The 16236-nt window shown below is 36.0% G+C and overlaps 2 protein-coding genes across 3 annotated transcripts; one reads left to right on the forward strand and one right to left on the reverse strand.

Moving 5' to 3' along the window:
- The first annotated feature begins 1860 nt into the window (after nt 1-1860).
- LOC113680124 (selenoprotein S) lies at nt 1861-9025 on the forward strand. 2 transcript variants are annotated; one of them, XM_089209987.1, is made up of 7 exons: nt 1861-2133; nt 2498-2635; nt 4058-4167; nt 5039-5125; nt 5400-5466; nt 6026-6082; nt 7221-9025. In XM_089209987.1, the coding sequence occupies exons 1-7, from the start codon at nt 2019-2021 to the stop codon at nt 7244-7246; spliced, it is 600 nt and encodes a 199-aa protein (XP_089066113.1). In that variant the 5' UTR covers nt 1861-2018; the 3' UTR covers nt 7247-9025. The 2 variants fall into 2 exon arrangements, with proteins under 2 accessions (XP_089066113.1, XP_027052958.2); XM_027197157.2 differs by having other exon boundaries at nt 4058-4164; nt 5036-5125.
- A 14-nt stretch (nt 9026-9039) lies between these two features.
- Nucleotides 9040-14668, reverse strand: LOC113679834 (NF-kappa-B inhibitor epsilon). The gene is made up of 5 exons (XM_027196843.2): nt 14083-14668; nt 12788-12950; nt 11498-11888; nt 10936-11148; nt 9040-10331 (listed from the first exon to the last, which is right to left on the reverse strand). The coding sequence occupies exons 1-5, from the start codon at nt 14561-14563 to the stop codon at nt 10248-10250; spliced, it is 1332 nt and encodes a 443-aa protein (XP_027052644.2). The 5' UTR covers nt 14564-14668; the 3' UTR covers nt 9040-10247.
- Nucleotides 14669-16236: the final 1568 nt, after the last annotated feature.

The following is a 16236-nucleotide window of genomic DNA, read 5'->3' on the forward strand; positions in this document are numbered from 1 at the left end:
TTTGTCTAATTTTAATAGGATTTTTGAAAAACTTTTGTACTACCGGATGAAGGAATTTATTGACAAAAACAACCTATTGTACTCCTCACAGTATGGCTTTCGCAAGTCACATTCCACAGAGCATGCAGTACTTGATATTGTCGAAGATATACTACGTAATATGGATAAACGGTACTTCTCATGCGGTGTCTTCATTGACCTGAAAAAGGCATTTGATACCGTCAATCATGAAATATTACTCGATAAATTGAACTTTTACGGTTTCCGTGGATTGATAAATGACTGGTTTCAATCATATTTAAAAAATAGAACACAAACAATTCAGATTGGAGAGCACTTATCAACAAAACTTTAATATCTCCCCCTATGGTGTCCCCCAGGGATCAGTCCTTGGACCTCTTCTATTTTTACTTTACATAAATGACATTCACCTTTGTTCTGATAAACTAAAATTTTATCTCTTTGCGGATGATACTAATATACTTTATGCTGATAAGAATCTTAAGGCGATCGAGCAAACGGTTAATGTAGAGTTGAATAACGTACATGACTGGTTAACTACAAATAGGTTGACATTGAATACAAAAAAATCAAATTTCTTAATTTTTCGTCCTCGTCAGAAAAAAATGCATTTTTCTCCACAAATAGGTATTTTAGATTGTGAGACAAACCGAAGAGTTAGTTTAGAGCAAAAAAGTTATATCAAATATCTAGGCGTTTTAATTGATCAAAATTTGTCATGGAAAAACCATGTTGACTCTGTTATCGTTAAAATAAGTAAAACAATAGGGATGATTGCAAAGCTGAGGTACTTCGTTCCCTCTACTGTCCTTGTAAATATTTACAATTCATTAATTCTACCTTATATAACTTATGGACTCCTTGCCTGGGGCAATGCGTCAAATGCTTATTTAAACAAGATTTTACTTCTTCAAAAGCGAGTTTTGCGCTTAATCTATTTCACCGATCGAAGAGAGCATGCCATCCCTTTATTTGCCAAAGCAAAAATTCTGCCTGTTACGTTCCTATAATATGAAGCCGTAAGTAAACTTATGTTTGACGTGCACAACCAGAGGGCTCCCATTAATATTTTGAAACTATTTACCAAAACATCTCATATTCATACCTACAATATTCGATCATCCAAATCGCAGCTCTTTAGTACAAAGTACTCTAGACTTAACCTACAAAAAAAGGCTTTCTCGCGTGTTGGTGTCAAAATTTGGAATAAGATACCGAAAGAATTCAAAACGTTATCAAAACATTCCTTTAATAAACAAATAAAAACGTCTTTATTTCAGATACTAGATAATGAAGATTCTTATCTTGATGTTGAAAAGATCTCCTCTAAACTTAAGGACTGCATAATTAAAACAAATTGATCCGATTGCTTTCAGTACTAATTTATTTGCTTCTATACTTTATTGAACAACTATTGATGTATTTACCAGTTATGCTTCTCTTTATAATTTAACAATATCTAACTATTTAGTTTTTAATTTTCTTTATATATTGTAAATAATGTTTGTTGATGATTGACCCGCCTCGAATAGCAAATTTGCTATCTGCGGGTCAACATAATCTAAATTATTTTGTAAGAAAAATAAAAATAAACTGGAGTGAGTGTCTGTTTCATGCTCGCTTAGTTAAACCAGGTAATTCATGCCTCTGACTGAAATTAAACAATGTAAGAGACATTTTCTCCCTTAAGTAAAGCCTGTAATACGTACAATTCTTAAAGAATAAGTCACCAAAAACAGCCCAGAAACTCCGTCTCAGATGAGTCACGTATTGCCCCTCCCCTCCCCCGTCAGGTTCCGTGGAACCAGTTACCGCCCCAGGTCTTCACGGCCTTCGTTAGTCAGCGGTTAAAACAATCAATAGCAACTTTCCACGTAACGTCGAACCAGACCAATTAAATCTTTTAACCCGGAAATTTCTCCACTTTGCAAAACATCAGCTGTATTAAAATGCAGGCCCTCAACCTCTAGTGGACGAAAATTCGCTGCTCGTGAGAAATGGATGGTCCTCAGGCCGGCGAAGCGCGATCTGGTGGCGAACAAGAAGAAGTTCCAAAGTCAAGACCGCTTGAAAATTCAACTCCGACATTTCTTGTAGATACATTTTATTTAGGTGAGCTAACATTGCTACAGTAAAACATTGTGGTGCTACTCAAAGCTCTACATATCTTAGTTTTTTTTTTAAAAGCTAGAAACCGTGGAATGACTCATAAAAATACCTGATAATCACAAACCTTTGTGGACTCAAATGTCAGTTGGTTTAATATACCATCAAAAAATTATTTTAATTTTTTTCCTCGGAGTAAGTTGAATTGCATGAAGTGTATATTTTTATGTCGGTGAAATAGCTGAATGAAATGCCAGAAAACCGGAAAAAATCCTGTAAGACATGATATTTTCTTTCGTAATGGTAAAAATTAAAGAGAAAAACCATGAATAATTCCTTTCGATAATTGGAATATTGCTCTATCTAACAGGCGTGGGGCTCCTGGAGCGGTATGGCTGGCTCATTTTGATAGGGCTTGTGATCCTGGTATTCCTGTGGAGCAAATTGAAACCGTACTGGAAAGAACTACAAAACAAGTGGGAAAGACAGCAAGAAATTGCTAACTTTGGTAAGTGAGATCATTTGTTTCACCAAGAGTAGAGTGAACACAATTTTTTTGCATGAATGTGAGAAGACTGTAGACGTAAAAATAAAACAGAGACATACTGTCAAACAGACAGGTAGACAGTACATGTAGACAGACAGAAGTCTCGAAAGAAATTGTGGTGTGGCATCAGGTGAGAGGTATTACAAGATAATTCAGTTTTATTGACTGAGTTGAAATTTAAATTGGCCTCTGTAAAGAGTTTCAAAGCTGATGTTTAAAGGATTAGCCTCTCATCAGAGTGACAGACTGACAGATAGTCTGAGTTGCAGGCAAAATGAACATAAGAAAATTAATGGTGACACAAACAGGAAACTAGACTTTGTCTATGCATTTTGTGGCTTTTATGTCTCCTTCGACACCTGCCAAAGAAAAGTGAGGCATTGTTACTATACATCATACAAAGAATTCCCTTTAACCCTATAACTCCTGTGAGTGACCAAGACAGAATTTCTCCTCACAACATCCATACAATATCAATTATGCAAGTGATGTGAATAAATATATGATATTCACCAGACAGGAGGTCTATATTGGGAATTACTATACCTAAGGTCTTGGATACCACCTGAGGCCTATGGCCTCAGGCAGTACACAAGACCGAGGGCACAGCTTTTCCCAATACAGACCAACCTTGGCTGGTGAATAACATTTTTATTTTTTTCTAAAACCTAACAAATGGTAATGAAAAGAACCTGAATGATAAAGGGCTGTAATTACAGCAAGATTCTCCTTAAATAGAACAATTTGTAAACAAGTAGATGGTAAAGAAAACAAGGGCAATGCAAATGAAAGAGAGAGGTTTCATCAAAACATATTTGTTTGCATAATTTAAAATTTAAAATTTAAAAGGTTTCCAAGAAAACTTCGAAACATTTTTTGGATACCGCCCGCTATGAGCGGGCCAAATGGGGATAACACGGCCCGCTCTTGGAACCAATCAGATTGCAGGATCTGTAGAATATCACCTGCCCACAAACTGAGAAAAAGATAAAGAAAAATATCAGTCAAGGGATGAATTAGTTGATTTAATAAAAATTCTCTCAACTTACATCACAAGAACTGTATGGCAGACAGTAAGGAGAATTACTAATAAGATCTTGGGAGTGAAAGGGTTAAATAACCATTTACCTTTCACACCCCAACATCAATATGCACATTCGTCATACTGTTCTCTATACACACCCTAAGGTGATAAGGAGAACGTGTTTAACAATCAAAAGCTTCTTTTGTTGGTGATAATTTCTTTTACTTATGACCTTAATGCGTGATTCAGGGGTGATAATTTGTGAGGAGAAATTAGATGCCAATCACTCATAGGATTAAAGGGTTGATTTTTTTCCTCCAAGTATCAATACTAATTGTTTATGACTTTACATGCCTTAGACCCAATAAAAGCAGCCAGGCAACAGGAGAGTATGGAAAATGCCAGAAGACGACTGCAAGAAAAACAGGATGCCAAAGCTGCCAAGTTTATGGAGGACCAAAAGCTGGCAAGTATTATAATTTAAAACAGTTAGCATCCCTTGGTACTGTATATATTTCAGGGCATGAAATTAATTTTTTTTTCTGATAGCCACTTGGCTCCTAAATTCATCAAAGTGGTAGCCAATTCAAAAAAATTTGGTTGCCATTTTGAAAGACAAACAAAACCTTTTTTTTATGCTGTTATCGTTCTAGAAATTAAGTTAGGGAAAAGATCTTTAACGTGCTACAAAGGAGACACTAGGATGGATGATATGCAATGTTTAAGCTCGTCTAAATCCAAGTGGTGTCTAGTTATCGATCGAGATGCATCTGCTGTATTTTGGAAACAAACTTAATGAGGAAGTTTGCCGTGGATTTATCTTTGCAAATCTTTTTAATTCACTATATCTCTAGGTAAGGTTATGATGAAACGTTCTAGTTGCCAATTTGGCGACTAATTTTCAGGATTTGGTCGTCAAAGTTAAAAATTTAGTCGCATTGGCGCCTGTATTAGGCGCAATTTCACGCCCTGTATTTCCTCTTTAAAACCTTCACTCCTTTAACCTTTTAATGTCCAAGATCTCATTAGTAATTCTCCTGACTGTCTGTCATACAATTCTTATGATGCTAGTTCTGACTAATTTAGTACCTGTTTGTTTGTCTGCTGGTACCTGTTTATATTCCTCGGTGGAGAGAAGCACTCTGAGAGTGACGCATTTGACTCAAGAACACAACACTATGACCTTAAAATGACCAAAAAGCCAGTTCTGAAACCCAGACCTTGCAACCCTGAGAACAGCATGCTAACCAAAAGGCTTAATATGCATCTCTTACAAATTCAAAGGCGCATGGTTCAAATTTTGTCTCTAACTGTAATTTATCATTGATTGGAGCCAGGTGGATGAAACAAGGAGAAAAGAGAAGATAGAAGACTGGGACAGACATCAAGAAGGAAAAGGGTACCGCACAAAAAGATATAAATCTCCGGTATAAAGCTTTTTAAATTTCTTGTTTATTTATGTTTTCTAAAAAATAAATTGACTTTTGTCAGCTCAGAAGTGTGTATATCAGGTTGCAGGTTCAAATTTCCATCTCAGCCATCAGCCTGGAAAAGTTGCCTAAAATCATCTCTAAGCAAAAGTTATTTTTGTCCAGGGTTTGCTGGAAAGAAAAGCAGTATTTTTTCAGTGATGGGTGTGGAATTGCAGTTGTAGTAAATCTGTGTAAAGTTTGTTTGTCTTTTTTTGTGTTTAATATGTAGGAGGATTCAGAGCAATCCAGTCCTTCATCAAAGCCAAAAAAACCTAAAAAGCCTCTCCGAAAATCAGGTAAAGTGGTAATGTTGTAGTCTGTTATTTCGACAACATTTAAAAATCTTTTAGTTATTGCTTCTGGAGATGTGTGAATCAATTCCACGTTCAGAATTTCCTCAAACTTTGTGGAATGCTAAGGAAATTTTCACTGAATAGTTCCCAGTCCTCTGTATAATAGGATAAATCAACATGTATGGCATCATTGATAACCTGATCTCCTGGGATATTCTATTTGTCTTCTTTCAAACTGACACTCAGTCCCTAGCTTTAAGTCAGAGCCTATGAAGCTGCAAGGAGTGTTGCTTTCCCATCTGAATGAAATCTAAATACCCAGAGATTTGCTACAGCATGTGCATGTTGCTAATTCTTTCATGAATTCTTTGAAGCTACATTAACAGAATTTTATCAACATTGTACAAGTTTTTATGGATTTTGAATGTTACTAATTAATACTTGTGAAAAATGGGACAGAAAGAAGCCAAGATGGATTATCAAAAAACCTGGCTAATCAAGGTCGGGATAATCAAAGTTTAACCGTTATATAATTCAATCTCTGATTGATATTTTCTATTAGATTACAGTCCTTTATCTGGGGGGGGAAGTGGATTCAACTACAGACCACCAAGAAGAGGTATGTCAACAAATGTCTTTGATAAATTTTTATGCAGTCACAAATGTTGAGGAATAAGGCACTTTCCAAAACCATGATTAGGAGAATGAGCCAGCTGATAATGAAAATTAGTTCAGCTAATACTGGGCAGCCAAAGGTAGCCTATGGCACAGGTGGTCCAAGCTCATTTCTCAAGAAAAAGCCAATGATTAATTCATGAAAGTGTCACAAGTTGTGTGACTTGGTGTTAAGTTACAAGAGGAACTGTTGAAAATTTGAACACATTATAAGGAATAGCATGGGGAACGAAACAGTAAATATTTTGAAATATGAACATTTTACATGTAAATCAATAAACCTTACTCACATCCTGTGTGTCCATTGTAGTTTCTAGCAATTTCTGCTGTTTTAAGCTTGCTTTTCCATCACTGTTATTCCTGTCAAAAGACAAAGTCAAGCTTAATACCTGACGCCTTCATAAATTAATTGTTGGCTTTTTCTTAAGATGTGAGCTTGGGCTGCCTGTGCCTATAGTTGACAAATATCATCACCTAACTTGATTTGTTAGCCAGTTACACAACTCTACACTCTATTGTTTTAGTTCAGTTAGTAAACGGCAAAAAAAATTTTAACTAGAAAAGTTACCTGATATGAGCAGATTTAGTAAGTGGAGATGCAAAGCTTCAACAAGGTGCTCATACAAGTCTGGTAGAGCAATCTTTCAAATGAGTGTCACAAGTAATCCACAGTGTGCTTTTGTTTTAGTTTTGCTAGACTTTGCTGTGCAATTAGTCCTGTAAACTCAGGATTCTTTTTTAACAGCTCAGATTCAAAACGAAAACAAGCTTTCCTGTGCTTTAGGCAGTTTGCTTTCTTCTAGCTTAGCTTCACCTTGCCTTTTGGTAATATTTTCTTTTGTTTTGATTAGCTGTAGTTGTTATTGTGTTGGGTTAGCTTTCATTTATGATACCCAATAGAAAAGCCCTTGTGTTTATCACCTGGTGATCTGACCTAGGAGAAAATTCTGCAGTCTATCTCTTGCCAATTCTGTTGAAGAATATGTTCGGCACCAAAGAAGTGAGTTGTCAGTAGCTTCTTGTGTGGCCAGCTGTCTTTTTATATTCTGTCAGAAGTGCTTGATGGAATACTGTTGTTTCAGGTGCAGGAGGCGGTGGATGAGGTTAAATCTACACACAGTCACTGAGTAACCAATATAGGCTTTGCTGTTTTATAAAATGAGGTTGTAAAAAAAATTCATATTGATAATGTGTGGCTCTGGAAAATGTCCTTTCCCTCTAATACAGAGGACTGGAGGTTCAAAATTCTGGCCAAGGAAGAGGGCCTATTTTTCTCCCTTTAACTCCCAAGATCTGATTGTTAATTCTCTCCTGTAGCTGCTACACATTTCCTTGTAAATTAGTTATGAGAACTTGCTGCTAGATCAAGATAGCAGCTTCTACCTGATAAGTTTGAATATTCTCATTACCTGTTTGCTGAAGAATGTATGGATGTTGTGGGGAGAAGTTTTATGTTAATCACTTCTGGGAGGTAAAGGGTCAACTCTTGAACTCCCATGAGTGCATGACCAAGGCAGAATTTCTCCTTATCATATCAAAACAATATCAAACAGATAAGTGATGAGATTAAAGAGAATATCAATTAGGGAATTATTAGTTGATCCAATACCAAATTCTCTAAACTAACATCAAAAGAATTATATGACAGATAGTAAGGAGAATTACAAATGAGATCTTGGGAGTGAAATGGTTGAAATTTGGTAGATAAATTTAAATTAAGGGGTAGGGATTTTTTTTCTGGACCACAACACAACTCATTTTTGTAGAAAAATTAACTTGGAAGCCTGTTTGTTGCAGTGACATGTTGTGTAGTATAAAAATTTTAACTCAGCTGAAGAATCTCCTTTTCTGAACACAGATCAGGGTGTATGACATTTGCCTTTAAAACACAATTTGTTGTGGGAAGGTTAATTGATGCTTTTCTCAGTGGAGTTCAGAAAAACGCACCATAAGGTGGTAATTAAATTAATAGCTGTACAGCTTTTAACGAAGGATCAGAAAGATTTGAAAGTTCACATCATTTTGTAGTTTACTTAATAGTAAGAATAGTTTAATTAACATTACAAATGCAGGCATATCTAGTTGAGACATTTATATAATTCATACACTGTAACTGGGTATGAAGATATTTTAATTAATTTATTATAATATTATAAGTAGCTTCTGTTGGCTGAGAAAGTTTCTTTTGAAGCTTGCCAAAAGTATTGTGAAGAATATTCAAGTTGCATCAGTCAACAAATTCAAACCATAGGGAGCAACAGAGTTGTATTTGGATTTCCTGTCAAATTCATGATAAAAGTGCAGTGTTACTCGACTTTGTCGATAGATTGGCATTGCATTAGATCATGTCATGTGGCCATATTGCGAAATGAAATCCTGTTCTTATTTCCTCATATCGAGGAAAGTATTGCAAAGAGGGTTTCAACAGAGGTCTAAGATGATTAAATATTTGTACCTTACAGAAAGGTTCATTTGTAGACCATTTTCCAGACAAAAGGTGTACAAGATTTCAGCATAAGTTTTTGGCAATCTGTTTTGATTGTCAATCAACAAGATTACATTGTGCTGCAATTGCTGGCTGAATTTGGTGGGAAACTCTGTCAAATACAACTCCTCTGATCCTTAGCTGTCCTTCCATTTGATACTTGTAGAAAGTGACTGCTGGAAATTTTTCCCTGGTAGTAGCTTGGTGGTTTTGGGGGGGGGGGGAGAGGGAGGGTTAGAGGGGGGTGGGTAGGTACCAGTAACAAGGATGGGTGTCCCCCCCTTGAATTTGTCCAATGGGAATTTTGATTCGTTTAATATGCTATAAAAACATTTTCATGTACAAAGAATACATTGTAAGTGTGCCTTCTGAGAACAATTAATAAAAGAGTCCTAGAAAATAGCATTGGTTTCAAATGTTTTCACACAATTTATTCTGCATGTTCACTTTTACAAGCCTTTTGGTACATATTAAATTTACACCTGTTTTGTCACTAAATTATGCAATAAACTAAGGATATTGATAACAATCTGATAATTATAACTCCTTGAAACATTTTCCTAATGCTCACAAGAATCCTCTGAACAGTGTGTCAGTTGAATGAAATTGTTACTTTTAACTACAAGCAAGAACATAAACAGCTTATCTATCAGTAGAAATTTTTTTTTCAGTCTGTAACTCACAGGAGCTATAGCTCCTCTGTGAAAAATTTTGAGATTTTTTAAAACAAGTTTCTATCATCTGCTACGGAAGCCAAATACACTCAAATTTCACTAAAAAGTGATACAGTACTTTATTCATTGCATAGCAATGGTACATTTGCTGGCTGTTATATTACTGCACCTTTAAAAACATGAAGGCTCTGAGTGAGTGCTTAGTAAGTACACTTTGCAGAAGTAATAATGACAACAGCTCAATCCAAAAGGAGAGTTTTAATTAACAATAAAAACCCCTTTCAGTTGATTGCTCAGAGTTTTATTGTTCAAAAATGTGCAGTTCAACAGTATGATTATCAACACCTAACTAAGTAATCAACAGAGTTTTTACAACAAGAAGAATGCTGTCTTACAGACAGTTTCTCTTGTGAAAGCTCATTGTAAAGTATGCCAACAAGCTTGAATAAAAAATAACTTTCCTTACAGTTTTGCTTTAAAAAAATATGTGATGCAAGGAAAGATAATGCTGAAGCTCGCAAATAATAATTTTTTGTGTCTCTGATTGCCGTGCAAATCCAAGTTTGTACCATGGACCCTTTTTTAATAAGTATTTTATCCTACTAAAATTTCAACTTAAATGTTAACCAGATTCCATTTTAATATCTTGTTACTAATACCAAACTTAAAGTTTCTTTGACTGGTACTGTACAACTAAAAATGTTATGAAGATGTACACTGACTTCTCTCAATATCTCTACAAAAAGGACAGTATTAACTTATAAATATTTAATATTTAATTGTTGTATACATTTAAGTACCTGAGTGTAAATGCCTGTGAGCTCAATAACTTGATATGAGGTGTAACAGTCTTAGCCTATTTTAACACAATCAAGGGTAATACTCATGCACAGAGATTATTGTAATCAGCTGCAGTGAATTTAAACTGTGTCTATCTTGGGCTGTCGAGGTTATGCATAGGTGCTTTTCACTATAACTTGCCGTCTGTCGTCATACTTTGGCAAAACCAGCGGAGACTTTTCTACTTGGGTGATCTACAAAAATTAAATATTTTGCACAAATAATTAATGTCAAATCATAGCTGCAACTTGTACCAATTATTAACACTGGAACTAAAAAAAAAAAAATTAATGTTTAACTTGAAACTATATTAAAGCTACATGTAGTAGTTTTGTTCTGCTGAACTTCCTTACAACCCTAAACATGTACAGGCATGAAGTTTCATCTGGGAACCATATCTTTGGTAGTCCTTCTCATCTCAAACCATCATTTTGTTTCTGCCACAGAAGTCAGGGATAGACTGACTCTACTGTTTTATTGTGAGTCCCTTTACTGACTTTACAGGTTTTGAAAGAATGGATGAGGATTGAGGCTAGTTTTGATTGTTGACAGCGTTTTATTGAAGCTATCCACAATCAAAACTTGCCGCAACTAGCCTCAAATTAAAAGTTTTCTACCAATGGAGAATTTAGTAACCTCAAGCATGGTTTAGGAATGGAACTCAAAATTAACTGCATCCAATGGCATTAAGGAGATTCATTCTTCTGTTGCTTCATTTCACTCCAAAGTGAGAAAGAGGAGGTGAAAAAATTTTTATTTATTTTATTTAAAGTTTTAGAAGTTTGACTTGATCCTTACCTCCCGATGTTTGCTTGGTTTGATGTTAGTGCTAGCTGCTTCCAGTAGGAGCCTAACGTTCTGCATGGAGCGCCCGCTAGCTATCTGCAATGGAGTGTTCCCTGAGAAACTTCCTTCACTGGCACTTGCACCACACTTTAGCAGCTCTTGTATCACTTCCATGTTTTCTGTCTCTACTGCATGATGTAGTGGGGTACGACCACCTTTACCATCCTTAAATGATTAGGAAAAAAAAGGCATGTATTTTGTATGAGTGAAGTCAAGTGTTTCTAATAAGGGTGCCTTTGATATAAAATATTCCTCAACTTAACAGAAATTATAATGTTGGGTGCTTATTTAATAAGTTAAAAAAAGAAACATCACCCAAAATATATTTCTGAAATAGAAGCTATGATGACAAGCATGTCTATTTAAAGTAAAATCAGCTGGAATGCCTATCTGTTAGAAGATAGCACACTCTCTTACAAAGCTTATTGGTCTTTTAAGATTCTTTGTAACCTTGGCCCACTAACTAAAGATTTTTTGAGGTATTTTGTTGATAAAACTGCCTCCATTAACTCACCTTACAATTAACTTTAGCTCCTTGTCTTATTAAACAAGTCACTGCCCCACAACAGCCTGCAAGTACAGCTTCGTGAAGAGGAGTGTACCCATTAAAGTTCCTTAACTCCAAGTCAGGAGTATTCCTTGCCTTTACAAGTGTTTCTAAGCATTCTACACTTGCTCTATTGCAAGCTAGGTGGGTTGGTGTTTGACCATTACGATCAGGCAAGTTCACGTTTGCTCCCGCAGACACAAGTTTTTCTACAATATAAGGTTGTACTGTGATGACAGCCAGGTGTAACGGCGTTTGTTTCAGGTTGTTATAAATGTCCAGTGTTAGGCATGACATGAGGTTGATGAGGTATTCTACAAGTTGGGTGTTCCCATGTGCAATAGCTATGTGAAGAGGCCTGCAAGTAATCGAAAATCAAAATGTTTCTTAGACTGATGTGCATGTGAAGAATAATCTGTTATTGAAAGTAATTTATTATTAATGGCTATCCTTTGCCTCCATCTTTTTCTACACTTTCTTCTCTTTCACTCTCCCTTCTCTTTAAGCCCTCAGATCTCTCCCTATCTACAACTTAGTTCTTCCTCCAACCTATCCCTTAGCAATTTAATTCTTATACTCCAACAAACTGTCCATCTATAAACCATACCCTTTTTCTTGCTCCTAATACTTCCTCACCTCCCATAACTTACCTCCTATCTGCTACCTATTTATACCCAACCACTCCTTCCCTCACATGCAATTTTCCCATTCTATACCCAACACCCTTTCCTTCCAATATCCGGCCCCCTTACAATCTTACTTCCCCAACACCCCTCCCCCTACTTTGTCACACCCAACCCCTCCTCCCTAACTAACCCTTTCTTCTCTGTCCCTACACTATTAACCCTTTAACTCCCATTAGCGACCAAGACAGAATTTCTCCTTACAATATCAATACAATATCAACCAGATATGTGATGAGAATAAAGAAAAATATCAATTTGGGGATAATTAGTTGATCCAATGCTAAATTCTCTGAACTAACATCATAAGAATTGTATGGTTAACAGTAAAGAGAATTAGGAATTTGATCTGGGGAGTTAAGGATTAATTCCCGCTTTTTGCCTCCTCCTTCCTGCCCCTGTTTACCATAAATCTTCCCTTTCCATACTGACTCCTATGTTGCAACCACTTCACCTCTCTACCCACAAGAAAAAAGAACATTCCCTCCCTTGCATGCAAAGGTGGAATAATGTAGTAATGTAATTTTATTGATGTAGAGTAAACAACGAATTAAAATTTAAAAAAAATACTTACGTGTCACCATCTTCATCTTGAAGTGTTGCCAGGTGACACTCTGTGGCTGACAGGAGACTCATTGTCGCCACATTATCACTCATCAGTTTAGGTTCTGGACTGACAGGTGTAGCTGGTTTAACAGCTGGTTCAACAACTGGTTTAACTTCTGGCTGAACTGGAACTAAACCATAACAAGTTCTGTTATTTTGACTGTCTCAAGCATGAGATGTAATGTGGTTTCAAGGAACCATGTTTGTTAAAACTGCATTTTAACAGATTTTTTGCTGAAAGTTAAATGATGGGAAAAAAAGAGCAGCACATTATCCTTAAATTATCAACAATTTCTGAAAAAAAAATTTTTTTCTAAAGCTAGAACTTTGAGTTGTCCTGCTTATGTCCTGTTGCACTGGGCTGACTGTGCACTACTCACTAGGGGAGCCCCCATGGATAAGCGCAAAAGGCAATTTCTTCCTCAGGGGATCCCCCTGAGAACATTACATGCTGAGTAATGCTTTACGTGGAATATGAAAACATGGCAACTTGGCCTTGGGATTTTCTATTTGAGTCTCTCTATCATATTTGTCTTCGGAAGTTTAAAAATATTTTTAATATCTCCCTTTTTCACAACGATATGGGAAACCCCGGAAGTTTGGGAGTAACATTTTTTTCACGTTACCAAGAGTGAGGGACTTTCCCAAATGACGCGAAAGTAGAGAGCACGTGAAAAATTAAACGAAATTTGGGGCTCCCCCTAATTCTGCCAATTTTGTCGGCGCGACACCGTCTATACGTTTTTGGCCAAAAACCTTATTAGAAGGCATAACATTACTTTTGAATGTTGTTAATGGTATCATCGAAACATGCAGTGATTTACAACATTTTTGAAAACGTGTCAACTCATGCCTGACGTTAAAAACCCTCGTCATCAAATGAAAGTGAAAGTTAATATCTGTGATCGTCTCTCAGTTATTTCTGAGTTAGTTCGACAAATGTTTCTCCAATTTTTTGGCATTATGCATGTAAAAGATCATATACATTCTGTTGTGATATACAATATTATTAAAAAAACATATTTTGTTGAATGTAGAGAATGAATTATAAATTATCTCTTCGTCGACGCTTGCATACAATTATCTAAAATTACAAAATACCTTGCAAGCATCTCAGTTTGCCAGTTTTATTTTTACAATAACTATTCAAGTATCAAACAAGCCATTGCTCTTGAAGTGATAAATGGAAATATTTCTTTGTGAGATATGACAATTGGGATGGAATCACAAAACTGCTTGCGTTTACATAATTTGGTTACTAACCTTGCATCGTCCGTGGCAGAATTGGTCTGGGCTTTTTCGTCTCGGATTTTTTTCGTTTACTGAGAGAAGTGTCTGACTTGACAGTTTTAGGAGCAATTATAACATTTGTAGCTTGGAATTTTCGCTTCTCAGCAAGTTTTTGCGGTTCACGTTTTATGAAAGGTGCAGCAGTACCAATATCGGTAAGCTGTGTTTTGGTGCTCGCTCCATATGTTCGAGTTGATTTTCCACGACTAGGAACTACAGTCAGCGGATGAAGTCTTCTATCCAAAAATTGCTCCTGATGTCGCGTCATCGGGGAAACTCTGGCGGTCAGTTTTTGTTTGATTATATCTTTACTCGTCTGGTGAACAGAGGCATCGGAGTTCGTTCGTTGTATGGCGGAAGTGCCTTGAGGATCGTTCGTTTTGTAATCGGCGACGATAAGCTCGAATTTATATCTTTCTTCCATAGTTGATCCAAACCCTGTTGTACTTACCATTTTTAATCACTAAAATATCACTTAACTCAAAGCGCCAGCCGCATTAATAACTCAGAGGCAAAACTGCAAGCAAAGTCTCTCGATTGAGATGCAGGATGTAGTAACGTGTATTTTTAACCTTCCCTCGTTCTTAACCAATCAGAATGCACGTTACTTGGCCAGCAGTCGAAGGGACTTCCCCGTTTGGTTTCGTTTTTAAGATATCAGCATGGTATATTCTTCCTGTTTCATTTGCCTACTGTTCCAGCTCTTCCTTTTTGTTGTAACAGTTTTTCCGGAGGGTTAAAACGATTTTCGTTACAACAGGCTACCGAGAATTTTGGGAAAATCCCTCAGCAGGTAGATACGAATTTTAAAAAATAGTTATAACTCTCACATTTTCAGAAATCTACATAATTCTCTACAATGTCGTACTCTTTGTACTGATGAGTGTTTGAACATCTTAGATCACGCATCCACAACTTCTCAACTTAAAATCAAAGAAGCTATCCACAATCAATGGGAGCCACTTAATCATCAACTTTATCATGTTAATTTAAAACTTTTTTCTGTTATTATTGTTTGTTTTGTCCAATCAGCATTTTGTTATACACTTTAAATTCCACTTTGTACTTAGAAGAACTGTCGAAACCTGTTTCTAAAAAGTGTCGTTTATTTCCTAAAATAGTCATACACTCTCGCGTGCATGTTCTAAGCTTGCGTCACGCAATGTATTGCGTGACGAAATTGTATTAATTTCCTCATTTTATTAGAATATTATTTAAGAAAGAAAGTAATGATTAACCCGGATTATTATCAGTGTTTTGATGGTTTGCTTTTTAGTTCTGTATATGCCATGTACTTTTTGTATCTTTCGTTTGTTTTCACTTCAAGAAGGATGTTCGCTTTTATGATTCAGCCCAACCGTACCCCCCTACTATGTCAGTTTGTTAATCTATTCATAATATTTTGATTTCCTTTTTAGAGATTCTTTCCTGAATCTGTATTTGTAACGGGATTCTTTCTTAATTTGAAGAACTGAGAAAGGAGTTAGGAGTTGTTATATTAAATTTTAAGTTACAGTTCAACGTAACTTTGTACATGATCACTCTTCATTTTCCCGATTTTGCAAAGAGCGGAAACTTATTCAGCGCCTCTTCTCCTTACCTCAAAAGAGCTAGTTCGTTTCAGATGACTTATACTTTTTGAAAAAAAATGAACTCTTGTTTTAGAATCAAATCAGCTCACTTGAAAGTCGTTGCAGAAACACCAGTCGCGATTCATTTTCAAAATGCATCGTAAACCGATGAACTTCTTCCGAGTAAAACAGGAAACTAATAACTACTTTCTGGACGGAAATTTCCCTGCGGACGGACAATCGTTTTCTTTTCCCCTTCTTTTCGAGGTGGATCACACTTAATTTTTTCGCCATTTATCTTAATGTCAATATTCTAAATTTATACATTTATACCATGACATTCTAAATTTTTGGGAATTTTTAAGTTCCATCAGGAGCCCATTACTGAGCTCCTGGTTTAATGTAGAGAAAAAAACTTCCAACGATATGAAAAGGTGAAATTTTTTCCCTATCCGTAAAAAAAGGAATATTTTCTAATACATTAATAGCAGATATATTTGAATTTTGAATAATTGCGATTGCAATTGCAACAGACTAATCACACGAACTTAAGTCA

Source organism: Pocillopora damicornis, chromosome 6 (genome assembly GCF_964200805.1).
Source record: "Pocillopora damicornis chromosome 6, jaPocDami1.2, whole genome shotgun sequence".
Taxonomy (NCBI): domain Eukaryota; kingdom Metazoa; phylum Cnidaria; class Anthozoa; order Scleractinia; family Pocilloporidae; genus Pocillopora; species Pocillopora damicornis.